This window comes from Mus pahari, chromosome 18, assembly GCF_900095145.1.
Source record: "Mus pahari chromosome 18, PAHARI_EIJ_v1.1, whole genome shotgun sequence".
Classification (NCBI taxonomy): Eukaryota; Metazoa; Chordata; class Mammalia; order Rodentia; family Muridae; genus Mus; species Mus pahari.
Genome location: NC_034607.1, coordinates 53,007,304 through 53,026,205, shown reverse-complemented (window position 1 = coordinate 53,026,205; position 18,902 = coordinate 53,007,304). Strand labels below are relative to the sequence as shown.

General features: G+C 53.1%; 1 protein-coding gene across 2 annotated transcripts in view; it reads right to left on the bottom strand.

Annotated features, from left to right (window-relative positions):
* Positions 1 to 18,902, bottom strand: part of Ttc7a (tetratricopeptide repeat domain 7A) — a 98,617-nt gene that overhangs the window by 43,786 nt on the left and 35,929 nt on the right. For both annotated transcript variants that reach the window (XM_029531633.1, XM_021217720.2), the window contains 6 exons: positions 16,380 to 16,458; positions 15,211 to 15,368; positions 14,618 to 14,681; positions 9,534 to 9,671; positions 8,887 to 8,970; positions 4,572 to 4,676 (listed from right to left, as the gene is read on the bottom strand). In XM_029531633.1, coding sequence (XP_029387493.1) covers positions 4,572 to 4,676; positions 8,887 to 8,970; positions 9,534 to 9,671; positions 14,618 to 14,681; positions 15,211 to 15,368; positions 16,380 to 16,458 — 628 coding nt within the window. The remainder of the gene's footprint in view (positions 1 to 4,571; positions 4,677 to 8,886; positions 8,971 to 9,533; positions 9,672 to 14,617; positions 14,682 to 15,210; positions 15,369 to 16,379; positions 16,459 to 18,902) is intronic.

Genomic DNA, 18,902 nt, shown 5'->3' with positions numbered 1-18,902 from the left:
TAAAGTCTTCTAATTCTTAAGCTCCGCCCAGTGTGGAAAAAGTCCCTCCTCCTAGTTGCCTTTGGCTCCTCCAGCACCACATCTGCCTGGATGCTGCCATGTTCTCGCCATGATAATGGACGGAACCTCTGAAACTGTAAGTCAGCCCCAACTAAATGCCGTGCTTATAAGAGTTGCCTTGGTCACGGTGTCTGTTCACAGCAATGCAACCCTAAGTCAGCGCTCCATACCTGCTACGTGCAAAGCATATCTCCCAGGAACCCAGGAGTGCTTCCTTCAGCATCTCCCTCCCACTCTCACACACTTTCATACCACCAGACAGACAGCCACGCCCCAACCACAGGTATTCCATCCGGCCAGAGAATCACACAGGCAGTCCAGTAGAGGTGAGATTCACGCTCATGTTGGCTTCCAGCAGTGGTCAACCCTATACATATCCTGACTTAAGATGATTTTCCCCAGCATAAGTAGGGTAGCTCTGACTGTCGGCCATGGCTGGGGAGGCTGCACAGATAAAGTTTCTCTGTTTGGATTGTAACAGACTTGCCTGAGCCAGAGCCCGTCAGCAGTGGAGCAATGTCTCAGTGTGGACACAGCTATGATGAGTCATGTGCATAAAAGAAGGCAAACAAAACCCCTAAAACCTTAAGGGGCGGCGTACCCACTGTGCAAGAAATGAGAAGGTTCCTGAGACTCATGATCGTTCCTATAGGGCCAACACTATTTTGAGTTCTGATGCCACCCACAAGGCGGGTTTTCTGCATGTGGATTCACTGCAGTACTTATCAAGGAAAAATGGTATTAATTCAAAGTAAGTTAATGTACAATACAATAATTACACATGGTATCAGTGGACATGGATACTTTAGCTAGCAAATCGGGGGATGCCGTCATAGCGAAATGAAAACTAAATAGACACAAGACATTTTATTAGGTCCTGTCTCTCTTCCTCTAGAGCAGGTGTGGCAATCTGAAAGCTTTAGAATTTGGCCCTGTCACCCTGGATCTGACAACTCAGTGCCAGCTCCTGACTCTACTCACAGAGGCAGAGCTGGGCGTGGATGAGGACAGAGCACTGGGCACACTGCCCAGCCTCCAGCCCTTTGAGGTAAGCCTGTGGGCCTCAGTCCCTGCTTCTGTAAACTGGGACAACAGTGTCCCCCTCAGAGGGCTGCTGGGAGGACTGGTACCATGATGCTATGATGTCTGGTGTGCTTGACAAACTGTCAAGATCAACAGCAGTGACGATATGCATTGTGGCATATATATGGTTCTTGGCTGCCCACCACGGCTTCTACCCTTGCTAGCCCCATCCTACTGGGGACCTCAGGTCCAGACTCCGGACACTTCCTCCTCGCCTCCGACATAGGCAGCCAGTGGTCCTCTAGAATACGTTTAGATGGGGGTTTCCCAGTGTTGCCTCTCGACTCTACTCAGATGCTGTCTCCTGACCCTTATCCAGAGTAGCCACGGCCACCTAGGGAAGGTCCTCCCTGCCTCCAGATTTCTAAGCAGCCTAGGGCCTGACAGTCATGTCATAGCACCATGGCAGGAGGTTACGAGGCACAGGGAGCTTATGTGACCCCCCAGCCCCATGGTCAGCCAGTCAGCAAATGGTAGAGCTGTGTGGCTCCAGCTCAGGCTGGTTAGACGGGTTCAAATCTACCCTATGTACTCTCCCAGTTTCCTCCCCTGACACTTGGGAGAGCACAGTGCGCACGGTGCGCTGTATGGGGTGACCCTTCGGTGGTTCCGCTTTACTCTCTACAAGCAAGGAGACACTGTGTGCTTTCCCAAGCTCCTCTGTCTCCGAGGGTTTCCTAATTTGGTTCCCGCACAGCAGATGCGAAGCTGAGCTGGCACACTCGCTGGGCTCAGGGTTGCCTCTCGTCTCCTGCAGCCTTATCCATGCGCACTGCCTCAGATGTTCTGCCTGCTTCCTCCCTTCCTATGGACCGGACAGAGCTCCTCTCTGAAACTGTAGTCTCTGTTTAAAGACCTCAGTCTCTCCTGGGCCCCTCCAGGAGGGCCTGGAGCTACCTCGTGGAAAGTCTGCTTTTTTTTCCGTCAGGGAGTAATAGGCACTTTCAAACTTGGACAAGGCAGTGGCAAGGTGTGCTTCCCTGCTTCGTGAACAACCCATGCCCCTGGACTTGGAAAGGAAAGGAAAGCCATGTCCTTTCTGAGTCCCGTAAATGACAGTGGTAACCATCTGTCGTACACCTGCAATGTGCCATACACGGACACCATCTCCTATGGATCATAGCTACCCAATTAGTGGGCACACCAGCTCCCAGACTGTAGATAAGGGAACTGAGATGCACACACAGAGAACCACCCCTCTAAGTCACACAAGCTAGTGAGCAGGTAACTAACAGACTTGAGCCCTATCTGTTTTCCACAGCCTTAGCTCTTCCCAGTACCTCTTCTGCTCGCTCGGGGCATATAGACCGCGCGAGACACACATTGTAAACCACATCCTATTTCACAACCTCTTCTGCTGTCTGTGTGGCAAGCAGTATACACGCATGCCCTGTCCTCTATGTCTCCTGAAGAGGTTCCAACTTTTAAAATTAAATCTTTTTTTTTAAATGTGTTTGAAGGGAATCAAGAAAACATCTACATGTTCTTTTCTAGCTGCTCCCCAAATTTGCCTTGTGGCCAGAAAGCAAGTGCAGAAGGTACGTATTGGAAACACTAGGCAAAGGTCACAGTGACAAGACCAGGTTCCTGGAGGGCAGGGGCCCGGACACTCACCAGCATCACTCACTGGCCTCAGAAACAACAGAGGTTTGCCCTGGAGAAGCGTTCCTCAGTTCAATCCATGCCCAAGGTGAGTACAAACCAGACTCTAAGAGGTCCAACGTGGGGCTGAGAAGGCGGCTCAGCAGTTAAGAGTACTGGCTGTTGTTCTTCTAGAAGATCCAGGTTAGATTCTCAGCACCCACATGGTGGTTCACAACCCTCTCTAACTCCAGTCCCAGAGGATCTGACGTCCCCTTCTGGCCTCTGTGGGCATTGCTCACACAGCGCACAAAGATACATACACGCAGGGAAAACAGCCACATAGAACAAAAACAAATGAAAACTAAGAGTAATAAAAGAAGAGGGGGCGGGAGGTGTCCAGAGGAGCATCCAAGTCAGGAAGGCTGCCCAGCTCGGCCTTACCCCTCCTCCCCTGAAGAGCCTTCCTGACAGCCAACATTCAGAGTATTCTCAGTCTCCGGGAACAGCCCGCCTTCCTCCCATTTTCTGGTGACAAGTCTCCATGTTTAAGCTTCCTTTCGGGCTTTTCTATTTATGTTGTCATTGATTACTTTGCTCCTAACTCATCTGATTTCAATTTGGACTGATTTGATCCTAATTTTATTACCATGTAATCTGAATGCACATAATCACTGTAATTATGCTGCGGAGGGAAACAGCTCCTCCGTGGTGGGAAGACCTAAATTTAGGGCTTCCTGGCAAGGGCCGCCTTTGGTGGCCTCAGGGCTCCTCGGAGCTGGCAGCTCAGGGAGCACATGTGCCCTCCCCAGCCCTGCTCCCAGAGTCATGGGTATTTTAGGCTTCATCTAAGGGATGAGCCCAAGGTTCCCTCTCAGACGCCCTGGAATGAGGAGTCAGAACTGGGGGTCGGGTGACTCAGCCCCCCACGCCTTCAGCTCCCAGCCAGCACCCTCGGCTGCAAGGATTCGGCCCGGGACTCTGCAGCCGGCATCCTTGCAGCCTGCAGCTGCGTGCCACCCACAACAGAGTGGGAGCTTGCTTTGGATTCTAAATGCAGAGGAAGGAATGGGGGCTCCCTAGCCTGTTGGAGAGGATATGTGGGGGTACAAGATGACAGGTGTGAGGGATGATGAACTTGCTCTGTGTCACTCAGAGTATAGAGAACGGACTCTCCTTCACACCAGGAAGCTGACTGGGACCAAAGTGAAGATTATCTGGAGACAGTTACGAGTCCGGAGCGGCATTCTCTAGGGTCCAGTGTCCTGGGTCTAAGCCCATCAAAGGCCTAGCTTCAGGACCCCAGGCCCTCTGTGTCCTCACTGCTTCAAGCTACTGACCTTTTGGGGATACTTTCAAGAGCCCCCCTCCCCGTAAAGGCCATCAGCTGAGCAAACAGCAGGATCCAGGAAATTCTAGGGGTTCGGTAGGCACAAAGACGGGGCTGCAAGGATGCCATCTTTGTCTTGTCTCAGGCCAGGGTTGACTTTGACCTCTCCCCTCCTTTATACTTATGACATCATCTGCAGCCTCTTTTCTGGCCTACATTTAGGTGGGTCTAGGTAACTCTGAGGTGTTCCCCGCACCCCACCCCTCCTACTTCCCATCTGTTTGATTCTCTGAAGATCACATTTCGATGTTGAACCACAGTCAGAAGCCAGTTGGGAAACTGGGGCTAGCTATGCTGTCAAGACAGAGGTTAGTGGGGACTCCTGTCCCTACACCAAGGTGGCACCCCGTCTTCTACTACAAACACCCCCACATCATTCCCAATTGCTAGAGTCCTCCCCAGGAGGTCACCGAACCTGGGCTCTGCCTGCCATATCCTCCCCTCACGTGGCACTCACCCAATGCAGGGACCCAATGCAGACCTTGGCAGCCATCAGGGGCACTGTGGGGTCCGAGGGCTGCAACTTCATGCACTCACGCAGCAGCGACACGGCGTAGGCTGACTGCAGGAAAGCATAGGGAACACAATCACTGGCCACCCAAGGTCTCCTTGTTTAGGGTGCCCTATGCCCTGGGTAGGGGGGGTAGCTCTCCCATCAGTCCTTGCTCTGTACCCCAGAAAGAGAGCCCAGTGGGAGGAGTCCCTGTGATGTTCACTGTAAGTGAATCCTCTGAGCCTTGTTTCCCTCCATTGGAGAATAGAGACCACGAAGCTCACCCTCTGGTGATGTGACAACACCTAACAGACAGAGGAGTCAGATGAGAAACAGAGATTTGAGAATAGACAGGGGCTCTAACCCTGTCCTCGGAGAAGAGAGCTGGAAACAGGACTGGACAGATGGACAGATGTACAAAGAAGACGAGACCGTATGTGGGGGGGGGGGCGGGGCAGTCAGGGAGACCTCCAGACAGGAAGCTGAGGCCCCTTAGGGCTCTAGGACTCAACCAGGATTTGCTGAGGAGAACTGAGGAGGGTGAGAAAGGAAGGGTATCCAGGCCCAGACAGGTATGTCAACCACTCCAATTAGGAATGACAGATAGTAAATACTCCATATTTTATCATGTTCCAGGCATTTTTCTAACTCAGGGGCTACCAAAAGAGCCTGTAGGCTGAGTCTAACCCACTGCCTGTTTTTGTAATAAGGTCAAGTTGGCACTCATTCACGACTGTTGGTACAAACTCTGTGTGCCGCAGGACACCACACTGGAGCGGAATGGCCAAGACAGACTGGCTATTAACAGTCAGTTCAAACTGACTACACCTTCACCGAGAGTTTGCTAACTTCTCCATGAGAGTGTTGGATTTTCACAACACCCCTACCAGACAGGCAGCACTACAACTGAGAAGAGAGCCAAGTAGTCAAAATGACCAAGGTTCAAACACAGCCTGGCCTAATTCTTAAACACTCCCCTATGAGGGATTGTGTGTGTGTGTGTGTGTCCGGTTCCATGGTCTGGAACCTGGAATCTTATGCCTTCTGAGTCTAACACATTCTGAAGGACAGAACAGCAGCTCTCCTGGCAGGCAAGCTCCCAATCTCCTGTGACCCTCAGGTATATGTGTGTGACTACAGCAATTACCACATTTTGGGTTCTACTGTGGCCTGAGCTCCTTTAACATAGCCCTCTTTTCCCCTAGGAACTCTGGGAGTGCCACTAAGGAGAGTAAGGTTCTGGCAGGCTCTTCTGCCTGCAGTAGGCTGACTGGAATGTGTGTTTCCACCGCCCCCGGGTTACCTCTAGGTTCCCCACCATCTATGGAAGAACTTTCTTCCAGCCGGTGTCGCAGATTTCCTGGGGCTCTGACTGAGCTACGGTTTGCATCCATTCTGAGTGTGTTCTCCAAGAGTGTGCGTGCTGGAGGCGTCGTCCTTCTCAGAGTGGCTAGCCCCAAGCCGGAGAACGAAGAGATGGGGGTCTACTGGGGGATGTATAACGGTCACTGCGTGTGCGCCCTCAAAGAGCTGGACATTGTTCTCATAGTTCTTGCAAGGGACCACTGGTATCAAATGAACAACACTTTCAAGTTCCTCCCCATCTGGCTTCCTGTCTTGCTGTACAATTCCTCCTACTTGTTTCCACTCCTGTTATGTCATCTGCCTTGAGGTGGCCAGGGCTGGCACCCTGTCCCTAAGCTCCAAAACGATTGAGGCAAATACGCTTTTAGTGCCACTAGCTATAGGTATGTTCATCTGGGGCCGACCCTGGGCTCAGTACTGGGCTGCGGTGACGGAGTCAGAGGAGAAAGACAGATGAACCCTCCAGGAGATCCCAGAAAGAGGGGTGTCAGGGAATAAGACAAATGTCAAAATCTCCCATCTATCTAAGATAGGACAAGCTCGAAGCCAGGACCAGAAGACAGGCATATCAGGAGTTCTCAGTGTGGACTGCATTAGGGAAGACTGGTAGCTGCCAGGGTCCACATCCTTGGAGACGCTCTCCCAGGAGGGACACACTAAGTTCCTCACCACTGTCCTTACATCTACACACCCCAGCAAGCCTCAGGCTTCTCCTCAGCTTCTGACCTCTGCATCCAGGAAACAGGATTCTCTAGTCCTGACCCTCCACAGTCCACCCACTGCTTCCCACTCCACCCCATCCCTTCCCACCCCACCCCCATGCAGACTGAAAAACACTGCTATTTAAGGAGCCATCTGAGGACCCAGCAGTAGGAGCAGCAGGCTTCTTTTCTTCCCCCCTGTCATGCTGGTTACCTAGCAACGCAGCCAATGAAACTGCCGCATGGAGACCAAGAGAGGGAACGACCTAAATCATGCCACAGAACTCATCCGTTATTCCTATGGGGGTGAAGCATGAGGCATATTTATATCTGCCCAGACACACCTTCTGGAAGGTACGGAACCTGGGTTCCTACCTTGGGCTCAGCAAAGGCAGGCTCTGGCCAGCCACTCCTTTGAGGTCTGCCAGGATAAAAATCAGGCAAATGGGTTTGGCATGCAGGGTTCTCGGGGGAGAGGGGCTTGGAGAACACCTTCTAGAACAGTCTCCCGTGCACTGCGTGCATGGGTAGGTGGAGACCAATGTCTGCAGCCTGCGTAGCCTCAGATACGAGGAACTGTTGACCACTCCAACTCCCCGTCCCACCTTGCTGGATCATGAAGGAGCCAGAGTAGGCGATGGCTTCCCAGAGGCCGGGGTCTGGACCACTTTGGGTCCAGCTTCCCCGTAAGGAGGAGAAAGACCCGGCATTTGTGGTTCCTTTTCCTGAGGCTGGGGACTCCAGGAACTCTCTCGAAGTTGAAGCTAACTTCCATGGATGGTTTTTTGTTCTTTTGTTTTGTTTTGGTTTGGTTTGGTTGTTTGTTTTTAAAGGGGGTAGCTTAAAAAAAAAAAGTCCACCACCCCAGGAGCACTGCAGGGCTCTAGGTTGTTCCTCACCTCCCCGATGCTAAGGCTAAAGGAGTTTCCTGTTAGGGGGAAGGCAGGGAGAAGCTGCCCCATGCTGCTGTGTGCGCAGGATCCGCATCAGGCCCAGCCACAGCCCCCCAGCCTACTGTCACTCCCTAGACAGGCTGCTTCCTTCAAGTCCTACATAGGCTCTGCCTGTGCTATGGCCGTTTGGCCCCTCCCCCTCAGCTCACACTGCCCTCTGCCTGGTGTGCCCGCAGTCCTCCACCTCTCCATTCATCTCGTGCTGCTTGCTCCTAGGGAGTGTCCCCTCTAATCCTCCAGGGCCAGTCAAGTCTGTATTCAGAATCCTCCCGGAGTTCTGACATCTCCCTGCTGAGCAGAGCCGTGCTGTGACTTTGGGATGCTCTGGGAGGTGGGCCCTGTGATGGAGAAGGGCTGGGAAGAGCGAGACCCAGCCGAGGATGCCCGAGGAGCCTCCCCGCTGACTCTGACTGTGCTCTGCAAACAGTCTGACAAGCCGGCAGCGCCTGAACCTCCTCCCTGCCAGGCCCTGGCCTGTCTTACTGGAGAGACCCAGGGCTGGCGGCAGCCCCCATCCGCGGAGGCGGTACTGGCACACTGGGAAGGCCTCCTCGGAGAGGCTGTGGGGCTAGAAATGGAATGTGGCGCAGATGGGCAGGGGGCGAGGGATTCCCTCAGCCCCACAAAAGGGATCTGTGTATTTACAGCTCTTGAAACAGTCTGTGAGCTCAGACCACCTTGTTTCCCGCATTCATAGCATCCTCAGACACATCTCCCTCAGCCCCCAGCTCCGGAAAGCCTCTCCTTTCATGTCTCTGCTTAAAATAGAGGCTTACATAAGCATCGTTCTGATCTGAGCAAAAATCAGGAATGCTGGAGCAGGTGCTGGGCAGATGGAGGGCGAATGCCTGCCTACCCTGGCTCTGGGCAGAGCTGGGCTCTTCTGCTGTCTCCACCCAGGGACCTCTTGCTGTATCATCGTCAGCAGCAGCAGCAGCAGCAGCAGCTACCCTCCCAGGCTCGCTCCCAACTCCCAACTATTTGGGGCAGGAACAGTGCTCCTCTCTCCTAGAGCCAACAGAAGTGCTGCAAACACCCTGTGGTGGACCACAGGAAGAGAGAAACATCCACACCTGCGCATGGGCACTGCTCACCATCACTAGCACGTGAACACAGAGCCTTCCCCATCCGCCTCAGAAAGTCATCTCAACACTGGGTCACCAACATCTCTAGCACCAAACTCTGAGAAACCACCGCTCTCCACACCCAGGAGAGATCGGAGAGGGTGTCTAACCCCCACCCCCACAGCCCCAGCCTTACCTTCCCACAAGCCACCATGGAGAGGGCCACTTGGTACCAAAGGTGAAATTCTCCAAACGCACACTTCATGGCTCGCTCTAGGCACTGGGGAGGAACATGCAGTTAGCATTGCCTCACCAGCCGCCTGCTTGCCTCGTCCCCCCCCCCCCCCCGGGGTAAGCATGACCCGAGTCGCTGCCTTCAGAGAGCCAATGGGCAGCCTGGGAATACAGGGACAATCCAGTCCCTGCACACATGCACTGTGATGAGGCACAACGATTGTCTCACCCGCTATACTCCTAGGTTCCCACCTCCATAATTCATGGATGGTTTCAGACAGCCATTTTGATGTGCAAATAAAATAAGGCTTATGAAATAAAAATAACTAGTGTTTATTATCACGGGGGCATGGCAGGGCTCTCTGCTTTTTACATGTATCAACTTCTTCCTAGCCACTATAAGGTAAGGTCTCTAATTAACCCCACTGCGCAGAAAGTGAATGGCGAATGAGGTTAGGGTGGCTGACGTGGAGGTCGCAGGGCTAGTGAGAGGCAGGCCACGTCTGAGAGAAAAGGGCAAGTGGGGAAGGACCAACAGTCACCTCATGTGATTCCCTCTGTGAATGACTAAACTCCCAGGAAGTGAGTTGGTTGAGTGACTGACCCTACCTCCGACAGCATGGCATACTGGCCCCGCCGGCCCAGTGTGATGCTCAGGAGGTCGTAAATGGCTGAAGCATTCTGCAGGCTCACTTTCCGGTCCTCTGCCTGCTCTGGTGCCCGACTCAGTACCACGTCCCGAGTTGCCTGCAGCAGGTGAAATGGAGTTTGGGAAAACACGGTGAGGGTTAAAAAAAAAAAAAAAAGTCTGATGGCCCTCACAGGGGCCCAACCTGCTAACCCCACTCACTCACTGTCACACTTCACTGCTGCCACAGGCCCAGAAACTGACCACACCCTCGGAAACGGCCTCCCCTGTCCCTGCAAAGCTCTCTCCAAAGACAAAAACCCTTGGTCCAGGTGGGGGAGAAGTAATCCCAAAGCTCAAGGTCCTTAGTGTTCACTTTGGAACTCTGTGAGATTTCGAACCTAGAGAGAGGCCACGAGGGCAGTGCCGTGGCCATGTTGCCTTTCATGTGTGTACATCCATCAGTGGTTGGATTTCGGCATCCCGCTTTGCTTCACACGTGATGTTATCACATCCTCTCTCTTTTGTGCTCACTCCTTCGTCCAGGATTTAAGGTATAACCACTCACCACAGCTGTGGGGCCCCCTGAGCAGCAACAGGGCAGGGACATCGGGGGCTGAAGAGACTCCCATGCATTCCTGTGGCTGTGCTTAGCAAAGCTGAGATCTGGCCCCACACACCTGCTGGTACCTCCCAGCATCCTCTCCTTCAGTCAAAGAGGTCTTTCTTTATCTAGTTTCACCTTCCCTGTCTTGAGTCTACTTTGGTTCCCAGTGGCTGTCATGTCAACCAAGGACCGGCCTGCCAGATAGAACGATGAAGCCTGGCCCTGAAACCTGAGCCAAAGCCCCATCTGGCCCACCAGTCACTCTCACTGTTTGCCTCCGCACGGAGCCGCTCTCCCTCCTGTAGGCAAGGGGCTGAAGCTCCTTGGTGGTCTGTATTCCTCCTCCTCAAGAAACACAGATGGCTAGGGAGAGATGCCTGGGAAGAGGTACCAGGAGTGGTAGGAAATCCTCAGAGGGATCACTGTTAGAGCCAGCCTGTTAAACCTACCCAGGAACTGCAAACAGTTAAGGAAGGGAAAGTGCCAAGACATCCTCTCCCTCCCGTGAGGGCCGCCCCCACAGCCACGTGGGAACACAACCTGTGCCTCGTCCTCTCGGCAGTTCTCCTCCCCACCCCTCCACCTCCAGCAGGCTCCTTAGCCCCAGGCACCCAGTGGGAACCGTGGGCGATGGGCTCCTCCAGGCAGCCGTGGGGAGGGGAGGGGGTGGGGATGAAGAACACAGATTCAGGAGGGATGTAACTGCACATGCGTGCTGGACTCTAGTCGGAGGGAGGGATGAGCCAGGTGTTCTGTAAGGGTGGCATCTCTGAGGCAGAGGAAGCCTCCCTGGGCACTTTCAAGGGCTGGGGAATCCACCGCGCACGGAAGCCTTGTGGGGAGCATACCGCGGCCGTCCGTCGTGTGCTGTCACCGCTGTCCACAGAATGGCATCCAAACGCCCTGCTCTGTCTGCTCCTCCCTACCTGACTTCTCTCCAGCCACAAAGCACTCACTTCTGTTTCCTGGCTTCAAGGCAGGTCACCTTGGTCACCGTGCTCTGTGTCAGCCCCCTGGCATCTCCCAGTTCAGACAGCGGCTTTCCCAGAGCCGTCCCGCCTCTCTGCCTCCCCGGGACTCATACACTAGGATTTTTGCAGCCCCAGTCGGCTCATCACTCTGTGTGACAGACAGACAGGGCATGCCATTTCTAGGCTGAGTTGCTAAACACAGAACTTCATAAATCCACCTCTGTGGAGCAAGCCATGGCCCAGGAAGACTACTCTGGGCTGACACCGAAGAGGGCGGGCCTCTGGGTGTGTCTAGTATGTGCACTGGGGGTAGATTTCCAGAACGGGGTGTGATGGGGCAGATGAAACTGGGAAAGTTCTCCTGATGACCCAGCCCCTCGACAGGCTGACAGCAGTGACAGCATGCTCTTAGGGGGTCCTTAGAGCTTTTGTGCAGGAGGGGGACATGGTTACCACAGGACAGCCGGAAGCAGAGGTCTGCCCAGCTGCTACCATGGCTTTAGGAATGGGAGTACAAAACCTACGGTATGCTGGGCTAGTGCTGGTTGCTGGGCAGTGCCTGAGTATGTAACCATGGTAACGGAGTTGGGTGGGGAACCTGGAGCAGAGAAAAGGGAAGTCTGGTTACTCAGCCTGAGAGCCACACAGGAGCATGAATTCATGTGTGGCTTGAGCCAGGGCAAGCCTCAGAGGTGGGTGGGTGGGTGGGTGTGACACAAGTAGCCTGTCCAGAGGTAGACCCAAGCCACATACACAGCTACATACACAGCCTGAGTCCCGGTTTCACCGAGAACACTTCAGATCCAGTGAAGACTTCCAGACCCAAGGCAGCAAGCAAGATGAACATACTTGTTAGTGTAAATACACAGCTACTGCGCTGTCTTCCCTCCCATCATCCTCTGTGCTGTTCATGGGTGACAGTGACTATTCTCCCTGGGTTTTTCCTGCCCAGCCTGTCTACTATGCACTGTTGTATCTCCCGCACGCAGCCTCTGGCTCCCGCTGTGGGATGCGCTGTCCTTATTAAGTCAAGCATTTGTCCTTAGGAGTTCCTATTCCTCACCCCTGTCTCTCTGGCGGTTTTCCCAGGATAACCTCTCCCAGACTCTAGCTTTCAGATTGCCAGGAGACCAGACTCATCATCTACAGCCATCAGGACCCACCGCTGCTCGTTGCCTGAGACAAATCCAGGGAAGCTCATCTCCTCAGGCAGGCGCAACTCTTGTTGAGGTGCAAGCCTCGAATTACCCTCTCAGACAGGGAGGTCTCATTCCCATCTGGCTCATGAACCCAGACAGCAGTGCGACAAACATGACCCTTCCTAGAGGAGGCCTGGGGGCCTGAAGATGAACACTGAGATGCCAGACCAGGCCCGGGTGCTTTCCTGAACACCAAGTGGATGATTATCCTGGCAGTTCCCAATCTCTACTGCTTGTGGTTCAGCGGGCTGACCTTCACCTCTGCCCAGCCCCGTCTTCCTCCTCTTAATCCTGGACCCAGACAGGTTTCCCATCTAAGCGGGGATGGGGGTGGTGGTGGAAGACTTCCTAAGTGGCACCTGATTATTCCCACTGCCCTCTTGCCTACTCTCATCCCACTTTATAGACGACCAAGGGAGGCTGAGGAGGGAGACTGAGGAAACTGACCAATTCCCACGAGGGCCCGAGAGCCAGCTGAAACAGACTTTCTCATTCCACCCCGGCCGCTCCCCTGACTCTAGGTCCCTCTCAGAAAGTGTTTAGCAACCTTTACTGACAGTATTGGAGGCCTTGGGCTGGTTTTGCTGAAGAAGGAACCAAAGCTAAACGCAGACAGGGTCTCCCCAGTAAAGTGTTGTCTCCTTGCAAAGAACGGGTTCCTCAAGCCAGATGCCCAAAGCCCCCCTCAGAGGCTTCAAGGAGACATCAAGCAAGCGAGCCTCAGGGCCTGCTGCTGGTATCCCAGCAATCACCCCCAGAAAGAAGCAGCTCCCCCACAAGTCATGTTGTCCTGTTGGGCTCCTGCTGGTGCCCCCCACTGGCAGACATAATTACCACTAGCTCTTGTGCTGCTGGTCCACAGAGCCAAGAGCTCTAGCGAGCTCTGTGACAGGATTCATCTACCCAGCGACACAGTTCCTGTGGCAGATGTCACAGTCTTCCTGTCACGGGTACTGAACCACGGGCTCCGAGCCGGCAGCCTTCTGCAGAGCCAGCCCTCGGTCGCTTTTGAGCAAACCGGGAGCCAAAAGCCGGGACACCGTGTGTCATCTGCTGAGTCCCAAATGGAACCTTGCCTGGGAAGCCTCTTTCTTTAAAACAACACACTAATGCACCCAACCTCCAACTAGATGAAAACCTACATGTTTTCAAAGGTAACTAAGTCAGAACCAAGGTTCCCCCCGCCCCAGGACGAAAACACACTTTGAACAACCCAAAGAGATAGGTAGCTCTGTTCATTTTCTTATCCACCTGTCGTGGTTTGAATATACCCGGCCCAGGGAGTGGCACGATTTGGAGGTGTGACCTTGTTGGAGTAGGTGTGTCACTGTGGCCAGCTAGCAACACTGCCAGCTCCAGCACGGAAGGACTTGGACCCAGCTGTGCGGGCACACGTCCTTACTGCTGGCTTCTATCATCTGGGCTCCCTCTTCTGAGCTTCCCTTGGAGCCTGAGGTCCATCCCTCACCTCACCTCCAGGGCTGCCCACCCACGCCATGTTCTCTTCTGAGGAGCCTCCAGAGCACTCAGTGGTCCCCATGGCATGCACACAGGCACATACACACTCGGACAAGCATCTTCCCAGGGCTCGGGAGATGGAGCCCCAGCGTGGAGAGCCTGAATACTGGAATCGTTCACTGCTTTATTATCACCACCCTTTACTAAGATGTGAATGTCATGAGGGCAGGGGCTTGTCTCCATTTTGCTCACTGCTCCGCCTCTGGCTTCTAGGACAGGGCCAGGCACAAGGCAGATAACATAGCTGCTGCAAGACTGTAAATTCTATCCACACTTACCTGTGAGGTACCATCTTATGAAGAGAACACTGAGGCTCTCAGAGCCCGAAGGATTTACCCCGGCCCTCAGTTAACCTGTGCAATGCTGGAGCCCGGATCCAGGTGTTGTGCCTCCAGATGCACACTCCTTCAGCTCCCTATCTGTTCTCTTATGGCATCACAGCACCCAGTCCATGGCTGCTCGGTGCAGACTGCTGACTTGTGATAACCAACCAGTTTTTGTAATCCCAGAAGAGGGGCTCACACGCACTCAGTCCCTACCTACCCCAGTCTCTCAGCATAGCCCAGCAGAGCTAGTGTGGCCAAATCCAAAACTAATAAGCCAGACTTGCAGTGTGTGTGTGTGTGTGTGTGTGTGTGTAAGAAGCTAGAAGCTCGTACCTTCCGGGCATCCCTGGGAGGCATAGCTTGATTAAGCCATGCATAGCCTCTGCCTATCCCAGCACGTTCCATAACCTGAACCCACTGAGGTCAGTGGTACCTGGGGCTTACCATGGACTCACTGATGAGCAGCAGCAAGAGGGCTTCCTCTATGTTGTCTTTGGGGCAGTAGAGGCTGGAAAACACAACAGCATCCCTGGCTGCAGCCCAGCCCGCATCCACGGCACCTCTGGCCCCCAAGCGGTCCTCGTGCCCCGAGTCAACATCAGCCCGGTAAGGTGACCCTCTCCTGCATAATTCACAGGCACCGAATACCAGGCGTAGCTCCTAACAAGCCCCAGGGTTCTGAACCTGGAAGGCTGCTGCTACCTGGCAGAAGAAATGGCTCATCCATCCATCCCCAGCCTGAGGCATGGGGAGAAAGCAAGAGGCCCTGCTGGTGACTACAGGTGTCACCTTCAGCTGGCACATCAAAGGGGTGTGTCAGGAAGACAGACAACCTCCAGATGTGTGGCTTCGGGAAGCCATGAGGATTTCTCCCCCAACCCCACCAGAGACCATCTTTCCTTAGTCTCTCAAATGTCTGCCTGGTCCTGTACAGGGTGGGGGCTGGGAAAACAGGGTACAATGAGGGGCCACCGGCCAGGGACAGAGCCTGGATGCATCGTGAGACCGGTGGGCTACAACGGACAGGTGGGACTCACTTGTCCCCTTCGTAGAGGTGAGGTTTCCGAAGGGTCTGAGTGACGAAAGAGTTCTCCTCCTTGCTCATGAACTCAGGCAAAGGGTGGGACAGGGGGCTCCAGTAACAGTCCTCGCTCAGGGAGTGCAGCAGGACCCCTGCCAGGTGCTTGGCGGCCACCTGGCAGAGAGGGAGAGATGCAGGCTGGGCTCAGACTTCTTCAGCTTGCCTGCCTGCTTGGCCCTCTGTTTCCCAACTAGCAAACCCACCCACTGCATGCTGTGCTGGGCCTCTGGAGGGCCCCACAACGTCAATCCTAAGTCCCTCACTGCTCAGGCCCTGTAGCAGGAAGCCCACACTTCTCCCAGGATGGCCTTGTTCCCTCCACTCCACTCCACTCCACTCCACTCCACTTCTCTCCTCTCCTCTCCTCTCCTCTCCTCTCCTCTCCTCTCCTCTCCTCTGCTCTGACTGGCTCTACCCACTGAGGACTCTGCAGTCCCTTCTAGAAGGTTGGAGATGGTAGGAGATTGCCTACCAGATGGTGTCTAGAGACTGACAGTTGACCCAAAATTCCTATGACAATAATAAAAAAGTCATGGCTCTGATCTTGGAGGGACAGAGGTCTAAGAACATAGACCTAAGTTGGGACACGAAAGGAAGAATCAACGCCATTCATTAAGACCATAAAGAAGGGCTGGAAAGATGGCTCTGAGGTTAAGAGCACTGTCTACTCTTCCAGACAGAGGTCCTGATTCCCAGCAACCACAAGGTGGCTCACAACCATCTATAATGAGTTCTGATGCCCTCTTCTGGCAAGCAGGTGTACATGCAGATAGAGCACTCATATATTAAATAAATGAAAACAAAACAAAACATAAAAGTGAGCAATACCACAGCTCATAAGGACAGTTTTGTTCATGCAAGGGATGGTGGTAGACTTCAATTCTGATCTCATGCCTGGAATCACTCATCTTCAGTGCCCTGATGAAAAAGAGATGAAGAGAATGCTTCCCAGGCTTGGTGGGAAAGTACTCTGGGATCAATTAACAATGTCTGCTGAGAGCAGAAGAGGGTGGGCACAGGCATGCATGTGACATGTTTAGGTCAGGGACTTCCTGCTAGGGCTTGTGTTGCCTCCCACCCAAATTGACTTCTGCATAAACCAGCCGCAGCCAACAGCCACATTACCACTTTGAAGTTCTGCGTTGCTTTGGTCTCCACAGTCCTCAGAATCTCCCGGAGCTCCCTCATGCCTTTCACAATATTCCTGGGGAGAGGACAACAAAAAGTGGGACCATTGCTGGCTGAGCTCCACAGCTCCCCTCAGAGTCCAGCACTAACAGGCTGCCTGGCTGGCTGAGTCTTTTTTGAACACCTTCAATCGGTGGGATGAAAGCCAGAGTTGTAAATTTCAGGACCCTCGAGGTCTAGGGCGGATAAGCCGAGGGAGGGACCCCCAGCAACTTGGGCTTCTGATTTATAACCAACTAGGCACCAAGACACCAGTACTACAAACAAGATGTCATCTTGGCCCAAGTGGGCTGAACTGTATGGCTTCTTCACTTTACTTATGGTTTAACAGGTCCATGTTGAAATCCATCCTCATTGGTCCCTACCACCAGGGCCTGCCTCAGCTTGGTGACCACACCAGCCAGGCCTACTCGCTCAGGGTGTTACAGTATGACCCACACTGAGAAATATACCCTATAGTACAGCTCAGTATTTTATTTATTTATTTATTTATTTAATTTTTTTGGTTTTTCGAGACAGGGTTTCTCTGTGTAGCCCTGGCTGTCCTGGAACTCACTCTGTAGACCAGGCTGGCCTCGAACTCAGAAATCTGCCTGCCTCTGCCTCCCGAGTGCTGGGATTAAAGGTGCGCGCCACCACGCCCTGCATACAGCTCAGTATTTGAGTATGCTTTCCTTACATAAAACTGGGTTCTTGACCCAATCTGCAGGTCGTCAACTCTGACACTCTCCAATCCGTTCCGCTGCCTCACACTGCTTCTTAAAAACGCTGGCTGTCGCATACCTGGTCCACTGTGCAACCCAGATAGGTTGTGCCCTGCCGTTTGAAAGGGGGTGTCATGATCCTCGGGGAAACCCCGGGGAGCATCCACCCGAGGCCGGGTCCTTTGGAGGAAGGATCCAGCGGAAGTTCTGGAACCGTCTGGCTTCCCTCCTCTTCCACTTCTCAGCTCCCCACCACACAAGCAAGATTTTGCTGGATAACCGGAGTTCTCTCGTCAAGTCTCAGGAACCCAGCACCCTCGGCCTTTCCCCTGCCATCCTTGAAAATGCCAGTTCCAGCATCATTCCTCGTTCTATGACCCACTCTTGATTCACACAGCACTGTACACATATTAGCTCCTCTCCTGAAGCACACACTGACCCGCCAGGTCACTTTCCATGGCTGGTAAGACGCAGGCTGTGGCTTCCTGAGGCTGAGCACTGTCTCGTGTGTTCCTGAAGCCCTGGGCCGCCATAGCCTCCTGTGAAGCAACTGTGTGCTCATCAGGAGCTGACTGAGGCTGGCTCCGTTCACCTTGTCAGAAGCTTCCTGGGACCACACCAGACAAGGGAAAGCAGAGGCTGCAGGGACCAACCTGTAGCTGGTTACCCGGAAGCCGCTGTCACCCCTACCTTCTCAGAGCCCAAAGGGAGCCTAACAATAGCAAAAGATTGAGCAGACTGAGTTCTTTTGCCTTCAAGGAAACTTAAAACAACAAACAAACAAACAACCCACACAAGCTCCCAGGGTTATAAATGCAGACCTTTGTGTGTAAGCGTGAGAATGTAGACAAAGAGGCCTGGAGTAGGTCAGCCAATAAGCAGAAGAAGCCAGCATAGAGCAGGCAGGGGACCTCAGCCTCCTCATAGCTCAAGACGTGATGTTGCTACCCCTGCCCTGTATCAGGGAAGCAAGCTTACCTCTGTGGCCCACGCTCTCATCTGCAAAATACAGGCTTATGCTCAGCCCAGTGTCTGCAGATTCCTGCTGGCATGCTACATTCTCAGATGTTACTACTAGTTCATCCCAAGTATTATTGTTTAGGTAACACTTTGGGGTATATCTTCCTTCTTCTTACATAGTAGATATCTCACTCTAATTTAAAGAACAAATACTTGAAATCGTGGGTTTGTTGGTGGTTTTTGTTTTTGTGCCTCAAAATATATTAAGCACAGAAGTATTTTTAAGCAGAGAAGTAATTTTTACAGGCTAGCGTGTGTACCGCTTAATTCTAATGTGCTTATCATTAAAGGCCCTCTTTCTACATGTTAGGAAATGACGCCTCAGACTAGAGTTTTTCAAACTCTGGACCAACATTCTAACAAGTCTAACAAGGACTGTTAGACATGAAAGTACAGGGGCTGGGGAGATGGCCCAATGGTTAAGAACACTTAATGTTCTTAAATAGGACCCAGATTCAGTTCCCAGCACCCACAGGTGGCTCACAACCTGACCCCCCTCTTCTGACCTCCATAGGTAAACATATGTCATACATACATGCAGGTAAAATACTCATACATGGGGGCTGGTGAGATGGCTCAGTGGGTAAGAGCACCCGACTGCTCTTCCGAAGGTCCAGAGTTCAAATCCCAGCAACCGCATGGTGGCTCACAACCATCCGTAACAAGATCTGACGCCCTCTTCTGGAGTGTCTGAAGACAGCTACAGTGTACTTACATATAATAAATAAATAAATCT